The sequence below is a fragment of the Scardinius erythrophthalmus genome (assembly GCF_964197995.2).
Source record: "Scardinius erythrophthalmus genome assembly, chromosome: 1".
NCBI lineage: Eukaryota > Metazoa > Chordata > Actinopteri > Cypriniformes > Leuciscidae > Scardinius > Scardinius erythrophthalmus.
In genome coordinates this window covers 29,273,978-29,290,871 of record NC_138221.1, presented here as the reverse complement: position 1 = coordinate 29,290,871, position 16,894 = coordinate 29,273,978, and the positions used below count along the sequence as shown (strand labels likewise).

The 16,894-nt window shown below is 36.8% G+C and overlaps 1 protein-coding gene across 1 annotated transcript in view; it reads left to right on the top strand.

The window, feature by feature from the left end:
* The window catches only part of LOC308687468 (shisa family member 6), a gene marked incomplete at its 5' end in the record, with an annotated part of 97,930 nt that overhangs the window by 32,394 nt on the left and 48,642 nt on the right, over window positions 1–16,894 (top strand). The window contains one exon of the mRNA XM_081360039.1: window positions 2,303–2,368. Within this exon, the coding sequence (XP_081216165.1) occupies window positions 2,303–2,368 (66 nt within the window). The remainder of the gene's footprint in view (window positions 1–2,302; window positions 2,369–16,894) is intronic.

Below are 16,894 nucleotides of genomic sequence, written 5' to 3'. Positions count from 1 at the left end.
AATGCTGCACAATCTCAAACATAAATGGACTTTAAAGGCGATTTTCTCAATGTTTCGATTTTTTTGCAACCTCAGATTCCAGATTTTCAAATAGTTATCTCGGACAAATATTGTCCTATATATCCTAACAAACCATGCATTAATGGAAAGCTTATTTATTCAGCTTTCATATGATGTATAAATCTCAATTTCAAAATTGTGACCCATGTGACTTGTTTTGTGGTCCAGGGTCACATATTGCATTAAAATCTATGAATATATTCATTAAAAATGTTTGAAGAATATTTTAGCAGTGTTATTTTATTTGTATGCTTTGTAGTAATTCATAATATTTTGAATTTGCTTTTATTTTAATACTTTTGGTTTGTATTTTAATTATAGTTAAAGTTTCAGTAATTGCGTTACAAAATTTGTTTAGCTTTATTTTTTATTTAAGTTTTAGTACTTTACAACTTTACTTTTTAGATGGATATTATTTTTAATTTATGTTAACTGGTCACCAAATATCTATTTAGATTGTTCATTTTGCATTACAAAAGTAAATGGGTATTTATTAAATATCTTTATCACTACATCTTGTTGATGAAAGTATTATTTTAGTATGATTAATACTTAATTAGCTTTTATTTTCTACATTTTTATTTTTATTTTTAACATTTTCATATGCATTTGTCACTAATATTTTTTGTTTAGTTGTCACTTTTTCTTAGTTTTCTAGCTAATATTTATATTTAACTTAAATTTTTATTTTAGTTTTAGTAATTTTTGTACTGAAGCTTAAACTAATTTAAGTTAGCTGCCAATAAATATTTCTTTAGGTTTTAGCTTTTTTAGGGTATTTTATCTAATATTAATTTTTACTTACACTTTACAATAAGGTTCCATTGGCTTGCATTAGTTATAGCATAAATAACAATGAGCAAAATATTTGTTACAGTTTTTATTAATCTTTGTAAATGTTAGTTAATAAAAATAGTCATTCTTTGTTTGTTCATGTTAGTTCATTAAATGATATTAACAGATACAACTTTTGATATTAATAATGTAGTAGCAAATGTCGACATTAACATTAACAATGATTAATAAATACTTCAGAAATATTTTTAATTGTTAGTTCATTTTAACTAATGTAGATAACAAATGTACACAAAATAAGTTAAAATTAAATGAAACCTCAATGTAAAGTGTTATTTAGTGTTTATATCAGTTTGAGGGTACAGTACATTTACACCATGTACTATGGAAAATAATGTTGTCAAAACGATCCTCGTTCACACGGATCTGCGAAACGATTAAAAACGCTGCATTCTGCTGTCAGGCCAGTAGATGGCGATGCCACTTTGTAACGAAACACTCCACGCCTATAGACTGAACACGTAACATGCATGCGCATGACATCACCGTTATCACAAAATCGCATTTTTGTAGTTTACACGGAGACGATAGCGGTTTTCAAAAACATCACAATTTTAAAAAACGGTATAATTTTCAAAAAGTTTTCAACAAGTTTTTTAGTGTAAACGGACCCTTAGTTTTACAACATTTTACATCAACTTAAACTTATTTCAGTTAGTTGCCATAGGAACATTTCTAATTTTCATTTAAGTTTTAGTTTCAAGGTTTAGATATTTTTTAATTATTGATATTAAAGCTTTATTTCAAGTAACAACAATGTTGATTCAACGCAGTGCTGAAGTGCCAACTAGTCTCTCCCTATGGAGGATCCCTTTACCACTCTACAGATAAAGCGTTGTCTTGAAACTCAATTCGCGTACCTACCCCGAATTGATAAAATAAAATAAAATTCTGTATCAAAAATTATAAGGAAACACCAGTACTTTGTTTAGGCTTGGTTTGTAGGGAATTCCAAACCTGTGCACATATATTCAAACGCACATAACTATAGAACACATTCTTAATGCGCATGTGAACGCCATCAGCGTTTCTCACAGGTTCGCGTTTAAAGTCTGTGTAGAGAGAATGGTGTCGTCTTAGCGGCCCCTAATTTAATAACAAATGATCGTTGCGACGGAAGCGAATCAATCAAAACTAACTTTAGCTGGAAAATAACTTTATTAAAGAACCGCTATAAAGCCAAAACAATCTCTGTTACCTTAAATTATACGTTTATCTCTGTAAAGCTTTACAATAACAACTCTGGTCGATGTCTATTAAGCACATTTTTTGATGCTTGAAAGTGTTTATATTGATATTAAGGAGCATTTCATGTTTACAGAGCGTGAAGTCCTCAGTGTTTGTGCATGAAATATGTTGATGTGTGTGTGTGTTTGTGTTTCTGCAGCGCAGCACTCTGTTGACGATCTTGGGCAGTCGTGGCAGGGCGAGCTGGACGTTCCTCTGTCCTACAGTATGTATCGTGCTTCATTCATGCACTTAAAACACAACATACGTGTTCCTTACGGATGAGCTTTGTGTCCTGAGTCCTGACTGAGGTTGGGATGTTCTGCAATCTGTCGGAAGCCACACTTATGAAACAACTGTGCGCTAAATGCCCCTCTTGAGAAGAGAAAACCAAGAGCAAAAATTTTCTAATATCGTGCACCATTATTTGTACTACGTACAAATATTATCACGTTAATTGTATTAGAAACATTGAATATTAAGTAATTTTAGTGTATCTTTTATATAGTATCATTATAAATACTGTCACTTTTGATCAGTTTAATGCATCCTTTATGAAAATATTTTAAAAAATCTTTCTGACCACAATCTTTTGAAGGGTATTAGAATTTTAAGCGTTTTCCAGCTAGTTTTTAGACCATTAATATTTTTAGTGGCTAAATATTTATGCTAGTTTTAGTCATTTTTACCATGCACTAACAAGATTGTTTTGCTCGATTTTAAGAGATTTTTGCTATATTTAAGATTTTTTTGCAGTGGTCTGTCTAGAAGACGGACGGATATGTTCTGTCGAATGTCAGTTCGAGGAAAGATTTGAATCTTGCTCAACTGGAATGTTGGGTTGTGCGTTTTTGTGTCCGTATGTGAGGGTGTTTTGACATAATACAGAATGTGACATATATGTAGTGATTTATAGTTTCATAGTTTAATGTAGGTGTTTGTTGGGTAAACGACATTTATGAGCAGTGGTTCTGCTTTAATTTGCTCCCTTGTGCTTCACGTAAATTAACTTTTTGATTAATTTCACCTCCCGTACCAGCAGGAGCAAGTTTAGTGTTGGTTCATTTCTAGCCTTTTTCCCAGTACAGTATCTCTAGGTTATTAATGACTGTTGTTGCGGATTTCTCCTCGCTGTTACCATGGTGATCCTTTTAACCACTGTGCCATATAATTCAACAAAAACGTTTGGCTCTAAACCAGCTTAAATCCCTCTTTGTTTAAACCCTGGGATTATTCAGCTGACCTGCAATAATTGCAGCTTTAATTATACTGTGAACTCTCAACAAACATAATTAGTGCTGTTTGCACTAGCAAGCGTTGCTGTTACTATTGCTCATATTCAGAGTTAGTGATTTAACAAACCCAGAAGTATCGTTTGTGCTGCAAACTGTTGTTGGGGGAACTGAATGCAATTTTGATTTTGCACAATGCTCTCATGTAGTTTATGCATACATGCATTTTTTTCATCAATGTTTTAGGTTTGTTTTTGTTTATATTTTCACATTTTCTGTTTTCAATTTTGTTTTGTTTAGTTTTTGCCATTATAATTATTATAATTATTATATCTTTTTTTTTCTGACCAATCAGAGCAGAGTAGACCAATCACAACAGACTGAGCCATCTGACCAATCAGAGCAGAGTAGACCAGTCACAACAGACTGAGCCATCTGACCAATCACAGCAGAGTAGATCAATCACAACAGACTGAGCCATCTGACCAATCAGAGCAGACTGAGCTGTTTGACCAATCAGAGCAGAGTAGACCAATCACAACAGACTGAACCATCTGACCAATCAGAGCAGAGTAGACCAATCACAACAGACTGAGCCATCTGACCAATCACAGCAGAGTAGATCAATCACAACAGACTGAGCCATCTGACCAATCAGAGCAGACTGAGCTGTTTGACCAATCAGAGCAGAGTAGACCAATCACAGCAGCTGGGCCGTTTGATCAATCACAGCAGACTGAGCTGTTTGACCAATCAGAGCAGAGTTGACCAATCACAGCAGCTGGGCCGTTTGACCAATCAGAGCAGAGTAGACCAATCACAGCAGACTGAGCTGTTTGACCAATCAGAGCAGAGTAGACCAATCACAACAGACTGAGCCATCTGACCAATCACAGTAGACTGAGCTGTTTGACCAATCAGAGCAGAGTAGACCAATCACAGCAGCTGGGCCGTTTGACCAATCAGAGCAGAGTAGGTTATCAGAAAGTAGGGGTTTAGAGAGACTGAATTCTTTATCGAACTGTTTCAGACACTGTAAGAAAAGAGCTGATGCTGCAATGTATATTATGAGAAAATCAAAGGTGTTTTTTGACCTTGGATGCATGTAAACTTATTGTAGGAGACCTAAATAAATTTCAAAAGTTATCATAATTCATTTTAATTTGTTTCAGATCAAATGTATTTTATTTCAAGTGACTGGTTTTGGTTGTAGTTAACTATAGTAGCCCTGGCATGCATGTGTTCATATGCAGGTCAAAGAAATCCCATTGGTCCTATCAGAGCTAATAGACTGTGTTACAGCTGCTGTGTTGTGTTTTAATTTCTCTGGTAGAAGTTTTATGCCCGTCCGCAAGGACCTGGTGTGTACTCGCAGCAGATTTCCAGCCGCGCCGTGAGCAGAAAGGTAATACCTCTGGCAGTGTTTCAGCTCTGATGCCATCAGCAACTGAAGTCTCACACCTGTTTAGACGTCCAAACAGAGTCTGGCGTTTTGGAGACCAGTGCCAAGGATCGGTCAGATCCACTTAGACAGAAACAGCTGCCAGTCATGATGAACAGCAGACAGATCCGCCAATGTGACTGACAGGGTTTGTGTAAAGTAGTATAACCTTGCCTAACCGTGTAATACTGCTCACATCAATCATCTGTTGTGAAGGCAACACGTCTTAACAATTTACACATCAAACGCATGCCGTTAATCTCAATGAACACCCTTAAACTCTTAACCCTAAACACTTCCAAAAACATAACAGAAAGCTTTTCCCACAGCCCTGTTTAAGAGATTTCATTCATGGTCTTCCTTGCCTACATGATGTGATGCATAAACTCAGAACACTTCTACTGTGCTAAATTCGTAGCTTTTGCAGCTTGGTTTCAAAACAGCGTCTTGTTGCACTGAGTACATCAAGCACTTTAAGGTGTCAAATTTGCCTTTATCCCAAAATAATATTTGACCACAAGAGCTGGCGCTACTGTTATTGACTAATATTGATTGATTTCAGCCGACGCCACACTTGCGAAGACCTCAGATGACGCCAACTTTGGATCGAATATGAAACTGTCAAATATTTGTAATCGTTATGAGCATTATGTTGTAGTAGCTGCCTGAGATATTCATTGTGTCTGTTTAACTGAATACATGACGTTAACTAACCAATCATGACAGACTGGACCATCTGACCAATCAGAGCAGAGTAGACCAATCACAACAGACTGGGCCATCTGACCAATCAGAGCAGAATAGACCAATCACAACAGACTGGGCCGTCTGGCTAATCAGTGTAGAGTAGACCAATCACAACAGACTGGGCTGTTTGACCAATCAGAGCAGAGTAGACCAATCACAACAGACTGGGCCGTTTGACCAATCAGAGCAGAGTAGACCAATCACAACAGACTGGGCCGTTTGACCAATCAGAGCAGAGTAGACCAATCACAACAGACTGAGTCATCTGACCAATCAGAGCAGAGTAGACCAATCACAACAGACTGGACCATCTGACTAATCAGAGCAGAGTAGACCAATCACAACAGACTGAACCATCTGACCAATCAGAGCAGAGTAGACCAATCACAACAGACTGGGCCATCTGGCCAATCAGTGTAGAGTAGACCAATCACAACAGACTGGGCCGTTTGACCAATCAGAGCAGAGTAGACCAATCACAACAGACTGGGCCGTTTGACCAATCAGAGCAGAGTAGACCAATCACAACAGACTGGGCTGTCTGACCAATCAGAGCGGAGTAGACCAATCACAACAGACTGGGCCATCTGACCAATCAGAGCAGAGTAGACCAATCACAACAGACTGGGCCATCTGACCAATCAGAGCAGAAGAGACCAATCCCACCAGACTGAGCCATCTGACCAATCAGAGCAGAGTAGACCAATCACAACAGACTGGGCCGTTTGACCAATCAGAGCAGAGTAGACCAATCACAACAGACTGGGCCATCTGACTAATCAGAGCAGAGTAGACCAATCACAACAGACTGGGCCATCTGACCAATCAGAGCAGAAGAGACCAATCCCACCAGACTGAGCCATCTGACCAATCAGAGCAGAAGAGAACAATCCCACCAGACTGAGCCATCTGTTAAATCCACATGTACCAGATGTGAGCCGGATCTGGGCCGATACTATGTTGCTGTCTGGGATATATCGTTAAAAGTAAGGGGAATTCAAATAAACGTGAACTGAATTTTGATACATCAGACTTGCAGTAGATGCTGTATAGAGTGTGAGACTCCAGGTAAGCCCTTGACCAGAGAGACACCTCCACCTGTCTGTCACTTCATCATCGGGGTGATTTACGGGCCGGGTGGGGCAGACGGCGGGCTTCTGGAGATTTATTTGACAGCATTGCCGAGGAGACGTCGGGCGGTAATGACCTGGGCCAATCCGAGCCATCCGTCTAAATGACACGGCGGAGAGATCAAGAAGCTCTCTGTCAGACAGAGCGTCCGTTTATCATGTCTGCTGATTTACTCGCCCGCAGCCCGAGAGCTTTTGTGTGGTCTTTCTGACGGTTGCGGTGTTGTTCGCCACATCAAAAATTTTTAACAGGAAATATGTCACCAGGGACCAACGGTGGTCCGGCTTCCCGGGTGATTGATTAGGTTTATTGATTAGTTTGGATGTTTTTAAACACCTCAAAAATGTCAAGAATTTCCCTCTTTGGGTACAAATATCTAAACATTTATAATTCAAGTTTACTTGTTATCTCACGTTATGTTATTTGTTATGAAATTTGGCACACGGATAGAGGACAGTCTAAAATGTCACTATAGCAAATTTGGAGTCTCAATCCTCTAGCGCCACAAACTGTCCAAATTTGTACTCATGTTTATGCTAGTAACTTTTGAACTCTAAGGGATCTTTTCCCTTCGATTCGATTTCCCTATAAGACGTCATTTTCTGTCATGAATTTTTTTTCTGCCATTTTTAATTTCCTGCTAAACCTACTTTTATAAACTCTTCCTATAGCCCATTTTCCCGTAAATTGAACCAGATCATCTTCAGACTGTGCCGTAATTTTTTTTTTCAACAAATTCAACGAAGTGACTGCCAAAATGAATGTAAGGCTATTTCACTCTGACCAAACTTGGTGTGTGTTATGCTTGTTTTCATAAATTTGATTTGGTGCAGCATGCAGAGTTGAACGATATTTAATTTTCCCATATCGGCCAAAAAAAAATATTTTGTTGATAAATGCTATATTTTACGAATGCATTGGTGTACCATTTCAAAACTTGGTATGTTTCTTCAGAACCATGACCTAAAAGTACTCGGGGATTCGGGGCCACCAGGGACCACCTTGTGGTCAGAAGGTATAATGAAATTTCCAAAAATGCTAATAACTTTTGATTACATTAACCTACTGTAATGTAACTGGTCTTAATGGATTCCTTGGGTCGTGTCGAGAACATAGATATCAATTTTGCCATAGTCAGACGAACTTCCTGTCTGCCATTTTTTTTCTTTAAAAACCTACTTTTTTTAACTCTCTTAGACTGTTTGCCCAATTTTCACTAAATTTGAGTCAGGTCATCTTTAGACTGTGTTGACAAAAAGTTATAGATTTCGTGCTGACAGACTAAACTGTTTTCGTTTACCGCATCAACAAATTTGAGGCATGATGCCAAAAACGTCTTTATCTCTGCAATGCAGAGGCCAGTGCATTTAGTGGCTAAATATTTATGCTAGTTTGACTAGTTTACTGACCCCTAACGTAGTAATGGTAGTGTATATTATATATGCACATTGCATATGGGTGGAAAAGAAAAATACTTAAAAACAATGTGAGAAATATTGTCCTTGAAAAGGAGGAGAGGTTGAAACCAACTGTGAGCTTTGTGTTGACATTCACGCAAGACCGATTTCTAATATCCAGCTCATTTGTGAAACAGTGACATGCTGAATAATAAACATCAGAATTATTCAAGTGATTCTGCATTGTTTATATTTGACTTTAGAATAAGAATGGACTTTTTCAAGCATGTGCCAAACTGGGTCTTAAAGGTATCGTTCACCCAAAAATGAACATTCAGTCATAATTTCTCGTTCCAAACCAAAACTTACTTTCTGTTGTGGGACACAAAATACATGTAATTTCGTTTCTTTCTTTTTTCTGAGAGGCAGATTGCAGTGTGAAAATCACCTAGGAATTCCTTTGACCATTGTATAATTGGCATAATATGGAACTGGAGAGGAACTCGGCTCTGCTTTTCTCGGTCAGCTGCTTTAACGGTTTGCTTTATTAGTATCAGGTCAGAAGGTTGAGATTGAAATGGTCATATTGGAAAAATTGCTCTGGACACTTGAAGTGGCTCCTCATGGTAGATGACCTGTTTAATGACAGCAGAGGGAGCTCAGTCTGAAAATATGTCCGAAGGAGAGCAGGTTTCTCTGCCCTGTGTCCTCATTACTCCTCCGTGCCTTTGGGATCGTGCAGAGCGCAGATAAAGCACCCCTGCAGGACCTAGTTCAAATGCAAAGGGTTTTCTTATGGTGTGCAAATTATTTCAGCAGTATGTCTCTTTACTGTCTTCCTTTTCTAGTCCTTTGCTCTTTCTTTTTTCTCCCTGAATCTGTATACTGCCCATTCACACCATTAATGGTAACTATAAGATTACTATATTAGCGTACACACCAACATCATATCATATTGTTCTGTTTATTTTATGTAAGCGCTGTGGTTATGTCGTCTGCCGCTTTAAATGTTCCAGCTCTTAAAGCAGGATGGATTCTGATTGGCTGTCATATGGGGGACCCATGTGCAATGCAGCGCCAGACGCAACGTAAGTGTTTTTTTTGCTAGTATCAGCCCGACGCAGTTATCATTTTCACGTCCTGCGCCACTTTGTTTAAATAGCAAATGGATTTGTGAACATTTGTGCACTCATGGGCTGCTGGTCTGAAAACGAGGTGTGTTCAGGTGCGTTGCTATTTTGAGGCAACTGAAATAGACTGTGCCATTGACTTTAGACCAGGTTTCAGTTGGTCAATACACCCATTACTCATTAAGAGAATAGGGACAACCCTTTTAGACCATGCGCCGGAAGCACCGACCATTTTTCCCGTCATTAAACTAGCAAAAGTGGATTCAGACATGGCCTAAGTGAACTTGCGCTTTGTGCTTTAGACCATGTCCTTAGATCGCTAAAATAGGGCCCATGGACACAGTTTGTTGATGAATCCGAATTTAGTGTTTACATGAACGCTAAATAAAGTGATCGGGTTGATGTGTGTTTATATGTCACAAGCTTCAAACTGAAATTGATTTTTTGATATGCGCACACTGCACAAATTCAGTTTACCACTGTTTGTTCATACCAACCATTTTCCCATATTGCTTCATTTCTTTGTTTTAAAGAGCATACTTAGGGACAGATTTACTAAACAGGACAAATTAGCGCGAGAGCGCAATCCCATAAGTGCGTGGAAAGTTCGGCGCATGATCTATTGACGACGCATAAATTACAGAACACAGACGCAGCCCTATCATTTCCACAATGACCAACACAATCTACCAATAACAGTGCAAATTAGCATCTGTTTTAAGACATGCTTTTTTATGGTGGTAAATAATGGTGCAAATACCAGTAAATTGATGAGTGCAAACCTTAGTAAATCACCTTAATAAATTTAAATAAACTCCTCACATAATTTTAGTGTCTGAAAGGGAAACTCCTACAAATGCATTTGCAAAAAGATCGGCCACAAAAATAACCCTGTCCACACCTTTTCAGCGCCAAGTTTTCACTGTGTGTCTATAGCAAATCCTGACAGTATCTTTTTTATGTGAAAGATGGTTTTCACTGGCGCAAGCTGTTAGTAAATCTGGCCCTTAATATATATCTATTTCAAGACAATAATTAGGAGACAACAAGTACATGAACCATTGTGCCTTGCTGCTTATATTTATTACGCAGTAAAAACGCCCCTTCCCTCGCCCAAAGCACGGCGTCTGTGGATGAGAGTCCGAAACAAGGACTGGTGGGTTGTTGTCCTGTTCCACTTCAAAGACGATGAGTGGAAGGAGAGTTTTACAATAGCACATCAGTCATTTATAACACTGCATTCAACAACAATGGCTCGTTCCATACGTCATTACACAATTTCTACATCATTGCACATGTGCAGAAGTTTCCCATTTCGGGTTTCAATCCGATCAAGTGTTTATATGTCCTCCCGATCGGATTAGAAAAGTTTAAATCACCGCTTACAATCCAAATTCATTTTAATCGGTTTTTAACCAATTCATTCTGATTGACGTGACTTTTTTTATTCTAGTACTCTGATTACAGTCGGATTATTAGGGTCCATGTAAACACAGCTATTGTTTTTGTCGTTATTGTTATAGTTGTTGTATGGACACTGTTATTCTTTTACATTTAAAATTATTTTTAGAACTATTTCTTTATTGTTATAGTTAGTTATCGTCCTTTGTGCGAACGGGCCTTTAGTTTTTGTTTCATTTGAGAATCTATTTAGAATAATTAATCTTAAAGGGCACCTATTATGCCCCTTTTTAGAAGATGTAATATTGGTCTTGGGTGTCCCCAGAATGCATTTGTGAAGTTTCAGCACAAAATACGCCACAGTTAATTTATTATAACCATTTGAAAATGTCATTTTTGGGGCCTGTTTTAAAAAGACCTGTTTTTGGTGTACCACTTTAAATGTAAATGAGCTGCATAATCCCCGCCCTGCTGCTGGACCCAGATGATGAAGAGACTCCGGAACAGAATAAACACGAATGAGAATGGACTAAACGTCTCGGAATGGTTATTTGATACATTTATGTACTTACAAAGTTTTAATCCCGTCCCTTTTGCCATTATGGATGTGCAACACACACACACACACACACACACACACACGAACTGTGATAACGTTCGCGCAATTTTTTGAAACTACACACACACACACTACTGTGAAGTACAAACAAATTTTTTTATTTATTTCTTAAGGGGAGGGAGATAGACGTTTATATAGCCTACTGTCTATGGAGATAGAGCAGACCTTAATTTATTTACATTTGTAAATGCTGCAAAAAAATGCCTACGTGACATAAAACTGTCTGAAGTTGTTTGTTGAGACATCCTATGACGAGTTGACGACGACAATAAATAGCTTTAGACGCATTTGTTGTTGAACTTGCTGACATCGATTGAAATGACTATTTGCTCAAAAATCATAAAATACACTTACTTCTTCTGGAGGTGACGTTGGATAGCGAACTGTAGGCAACGATCCACACTCTAGGATTAACTTTGACCCTCGTTCACTAAACAGTCAGTCAGAAAATGAATCTCGTATTTAGGAAGTTTAAGTGGTGCCTTTTCTTCATAAATAGAATCCATCCGCTGCGTTTTCAGTGGCTCTGATGTCAGTGAAGACTAGTATGTCCATTCTTACATCCCACAACACACTTCTTAGGAGACATTACCGGCTGTCGAACAATGGAGGATGCAGATCACCGAGGGCGGGGTCTATGCCAAAACCAGATGTCAATCAAATCACGTCGGTGGGGCTTAGCTCATTTCTACGTCACAATGAGGAAAATCTAGAACAGGGTGTTCTGAGACAGTGCTTATGATTTATTGAGATAGTAAAAAAACTACTGGGTGGATTTTTATCATTCTAGGGTGGTTTTGCTCACACACTGCCAACACACATTTATGTTCAAACACCATGTAAAAGTGAATTTTGCATAATAGGTGCCCTTTAAGTTTGCACTGTAGGTTTTATTAGTGGAGTCCCTGCATTATTCAGCAGTGAGATGAGCATTTACTCAGTGAAAGCACACTGTTATTATATCACACTGCTGATCAGACTGTGTTTGTATGCATGCGTGTGTATCAGTGTACGCTTTGCCTCTGATGCCGTCTGAATTCTGATAGCATGCTGTGTTATGGACCGAAAGGAGAAGCATAAACCAATGCAGCATGCGATCAGAATTCAGAAAAGTCTTCTCAGGTGCAGCACGCTTCATAAATCACTGCGGCGTGATTCTCTGCTGAGTGCAGATGCTGTTTACTACACTCAAACATTTGGTGTGGGATTTACCAACCCGATCAATTTTACGAGGTGGATAATTCGTAAGAATTCATACGACCTCACTCGTACGAATTAGTAAGATTTTTGCTAAATCTTACATATTTCACAGGTTCCCAGTTCGTATGAATTCGTATGAATGACCTACGCCTGACCCCGTCCCTAAACCTAACCATCACGTGAGTTTAGACAAATCATACAAATTCGTATGAGTGAGGTCATACAAATTCGTACGAATTAGCCACCTTTTAATCACTCGTACGAATTTGTACGAATTGGTCGTGAGATAGCGTTGAATTTACTAAGAAATTGCTGGTCAATTTCTCAAGTAATTGCTAAGAAACAGCAAGTAACACTGTACATTGAATTGCCAAAAATGTTAAAGTAGAAAGAATGAAATAGTATTTTCTTGTAAAACATAATTTACAACTTAAATATATAAATATATATATATATATATATAAATATATATACACAGTGCATTATATTATAAGTTTTATTCCATTGCTTGTGTCTTGTGTAAACATTTTGTAAGTGTAGTTTTTTATTGTTATCAAGCAACATCTCAGTCCAGTGAGATTCATAATTTATTGCGTTTTTGTGTTTAATTTGTGTAACATAATTCAAAGCATTTTTTGCTCAGAGGCCATTTTTTTCTTTTCATGTTTAATTTTAAAAAAGTATTTATTTAATCAAACTCCAAAAACGGCTCATTTGTATACTGCGGGTCACACGGGCAAATACATTTGCATATGACTGCCTACAGAGCAAGACATCGATTATATATCATTGCATCGTAGGTCGATTTATGGCTGATATTTGCCTACACTGGATGTGAGTAATAAAGCCATTATAATAACTGACGCTGTCTACACTGGATACAGTATACAGATGTGTGTTCAGTTCAGAGTCTTTCAACAACAGGATAAATGGAAGCAAAAGAACGTTTCCTTTAAACAAGTTCAGTTTAAACAGCTCGTTTGCATCTCTGGACAGACTTCCGAAGGATTTTAGCGCTGGAAACAAATGGTTGCTTTATTTTAATAGCATCCTGGATTGCATCTGAGGATTTTATGTTTGTTCTGAACATTTTGATTTGTAAACGAGGTACAGATTAAAGAAGAGTTCATAAAGAGACTTTTGTTCGTGTGTGTGTGTGTGTGTGTGTGTGTGTGTGTGTGTGTGTGTGTGTGTGTGGAACTAAAAAAATCCCTGTCATGACCCGTTTAAATGGACTGCTGAGAGGTGACATCACTGAGGAGTCCAGGTCTAGGACAGTGTGTCTCTGTGACATCGTCACCAGATGCTCTATAAAGGAACTTTTCAGGAAGTGCATTCTAAGATTCGTAGGGAATGTTTTTGTATGACATCACAGTCATAATGGTGCATGACATTTCTACTGGTCCTTTTGAGTGTCTTTGAAATCACAGGTTTTTTGTTTGTTTAGTTTTTGGAAAGTTTTGGAATAAGGTCTGGTTGTATATACGGGATGTTTAGTTTCAAAGTCATGCACAGGTCAGTGGTTTAATTATTAATTCAGAGTGCAGGCATACACGCATTCATTTAGGGCTGCTTATTTCGTGTGCTTTAGAAGAGGAGAGCATCATTCAAGGGCTGCATTACTTTACTATGCTCCATAAGCTCATTAATAAAGCCATGAATTATTCATGAAGACAGCTTTCTGATGAAGAGCACTAAAATGAACTTTTTAAAAGAGAAAGTTGGCAATCTAAAAGGCGTTTTGAAAGCCTGCCTTTCTTGAGTTTCACTCATCAGTAACATTTCATGCTAAAGCTGAAATTAGTATATTTTAAAATGAAAAGAAGCAAACTATGTAATCAGTGTTTACCATCAAATATTTTGTTATGTAAATAACAACTACAATTTCTATGCAATTAGTAGTATTTGTTAAGGCAAGAATCTAATGTAAGTTAGTGAGTTGAACAAACTACAAACTTGTTTGTGACATGAATGATTTTTCAAATTATGTTTGTTGTTAAAAACTTTTGAGTTTCTCCCAACAAGATTTTTTTTCTTTCATTTTTTAGACATTTCTGACAATAACAAACGTGCAAAAATGCACTTTTTTTTTTTTTTTTATTATTTCAAATCCAAAAAGCAGAAACACAGTCAGACTGAACTGACAAATGTTTTTCCACACAATCTGAATGGTCATGAATAACAAGCACTTTCCCGTGTTCTCCACAAAATACAGACTTCTGCGCCTCAAAATAGGAAAACGAACCCAAAATGGCCCAACAAAACAGCTCTCATAGGATGTTGGGAGGATTTAAGTATGGAATTGAAATCTGCTCTGCTTTAGTAATTGTGTGTGGGACCAGGAAAGGAAAGTAAGAGCCTTTTCAAAGTTGTTGCATTCCTGTGGGTCAAAGACAACCAATTAGAATGACATTCTCACACATATTTCCCCACAGTTCACAACAAAAGCTAGTAAAGTAAAGTAAAATGTAAAAAAAAAAAAAAAAAAAAAAAAAAAAAACTTTTTACTGAAAGGTTATCTTGGGAACCAAAAACGATTATTTTATGACATCGTTGCAAAATGTTTAGTTTAGTTTAGTTTAGTTTAGTTTAGTTCATTTTAGTTTACAGTAGTTTAGTTTAGTTTAGTTTAGTTTAGTTTAGTTTAGTTTAGTTTAGTTTAGTTTAGTTTAGTTTAGTTTAGTTTAGTTTAGTTTAGTGTAGTTTTAGTTTGTTCAAAAAATACACACATTTTAGGTTTTCTTTTTTTCTTTTTTTTGGTTTGTTTTGGTTTTTGTTTGGTTTAGTTTGTTTCCAAAAAAATACACATCTTTTAGTTTATTTTTGTTTAGACTTTGTCTTTATTTTATTTTATTTTATTTTATTTTATTTTATTTTATTTTATTTTATTTTATTTTATTTTATTTTATTTTATTTTATTTTATTTGCATATGGTTACATGAAGATCCTTCTCTTGGGATCTAAAAACGGTTCTTGCATACGGTTCTATTGTTGTTTTGTTTGTTTTTTTGGTCTGTTTCCTAAAAATAAAAGTGTTTAGTTTTGTTTAGATTTGTTTTTATTTAATTTCATTTGCATCTATGGTTCCATGAAGAACCTTTAACATCCATGGAACTTTTCTATTGCACAAAAGGTTCTTTATAGATTTTAAAAAAATGTTCTTCACACTAAGAGCATTTTTTTAGTTTTAACTGAAAGGTTCTTGGGGAACCAAAAAAGGTTCTTCTGGAATCGCTGTGGAACAGTTACTTGTGAGAGTGATTTGTGTTGTGCTGTTATGCATGTATGTGGTGAGGAGGTGTTAATCTGAACAGATCTGGCCCGGTAGGAAGCTGATTTCCGCCCACAGGCCTGAGCGCGTCCCGCTGTGAAATGAATTGAGCTCATGGTCTGAGGAGCAGGCGTCAGTGTCCACTCAAACAGCCCTGAGACTGTCTGCATGTGCTGGCCATCCAAACCAGGTCATTCTGGCCCTGAAACGTCCTGTCCTCACTGTTGGAAAACTCCTCAAGACATGTTTAGAAACTATTCCTCTATCTCAGAGGTCAGCCGTCTAAGATGAGGGAGGCTTGTGTCATTGGCAGCAATATCAAGTTTATTTATCTTTTTTTAATAATTTTTATTTTTAATTTTATTTTTTTTTTTTTGTTTTTTTTTGTTTTTTTTTACCTACATGCCATCTACCTTATTCATAGTTTTGTGGTCTTTTCTGGAAGGTTTTTTTTTAGTTTTTTCCTAATTTTTTTAGCCTATACCAGACTTCATATGTAGCAAGAAAGAATATGGTTTGTGTTGGATTCATACAGCGAGGTGTTTTCTACCAAGGCCTCTTGTCCTCAGAAACATAATTCCTCTTGTCCGTTTCATAACTTACCTTCATTCTCTCGTGCTTATGTTACAGATCAATCACAGAACGCCTTCAACCTTATTCCTTTGAAACTGAGAAAGAGCTGCAAATAACCCAGCACATTTCTGCTGACCTGCTAAAGAAATGAGATTGAGCGGATAGAGAGAGACAAAGTTGAGGAAGCTTCTTCAAAACGTAATTTAAAACCAGAGTCAGTCCTTGTAGACATACACTACAACAGGGAAGTGCAGAGATTTCCTCAGGGGCAGAGACAGGGGCTCAAATGTAAAAAAGGGCATATATATATATATATATATATATATATATATATATATATATATATATATATATATATATATATATATATATATATATATATATATATATATATATATATATATATATATATATATATATATATATATATATATATATATATATATATATATACTTTGCATCACAGAAATAAATTAGATTTGGAAGTACATTAGAGCTATTTAATGGAACAATATCTTTAGACTAGACTAGAGCAGTTTTTATTATTATTATTATTTTTCCATTGTTTTAAAATATGTTGAGTGATGCATCACTCCTCAACACTGATTCC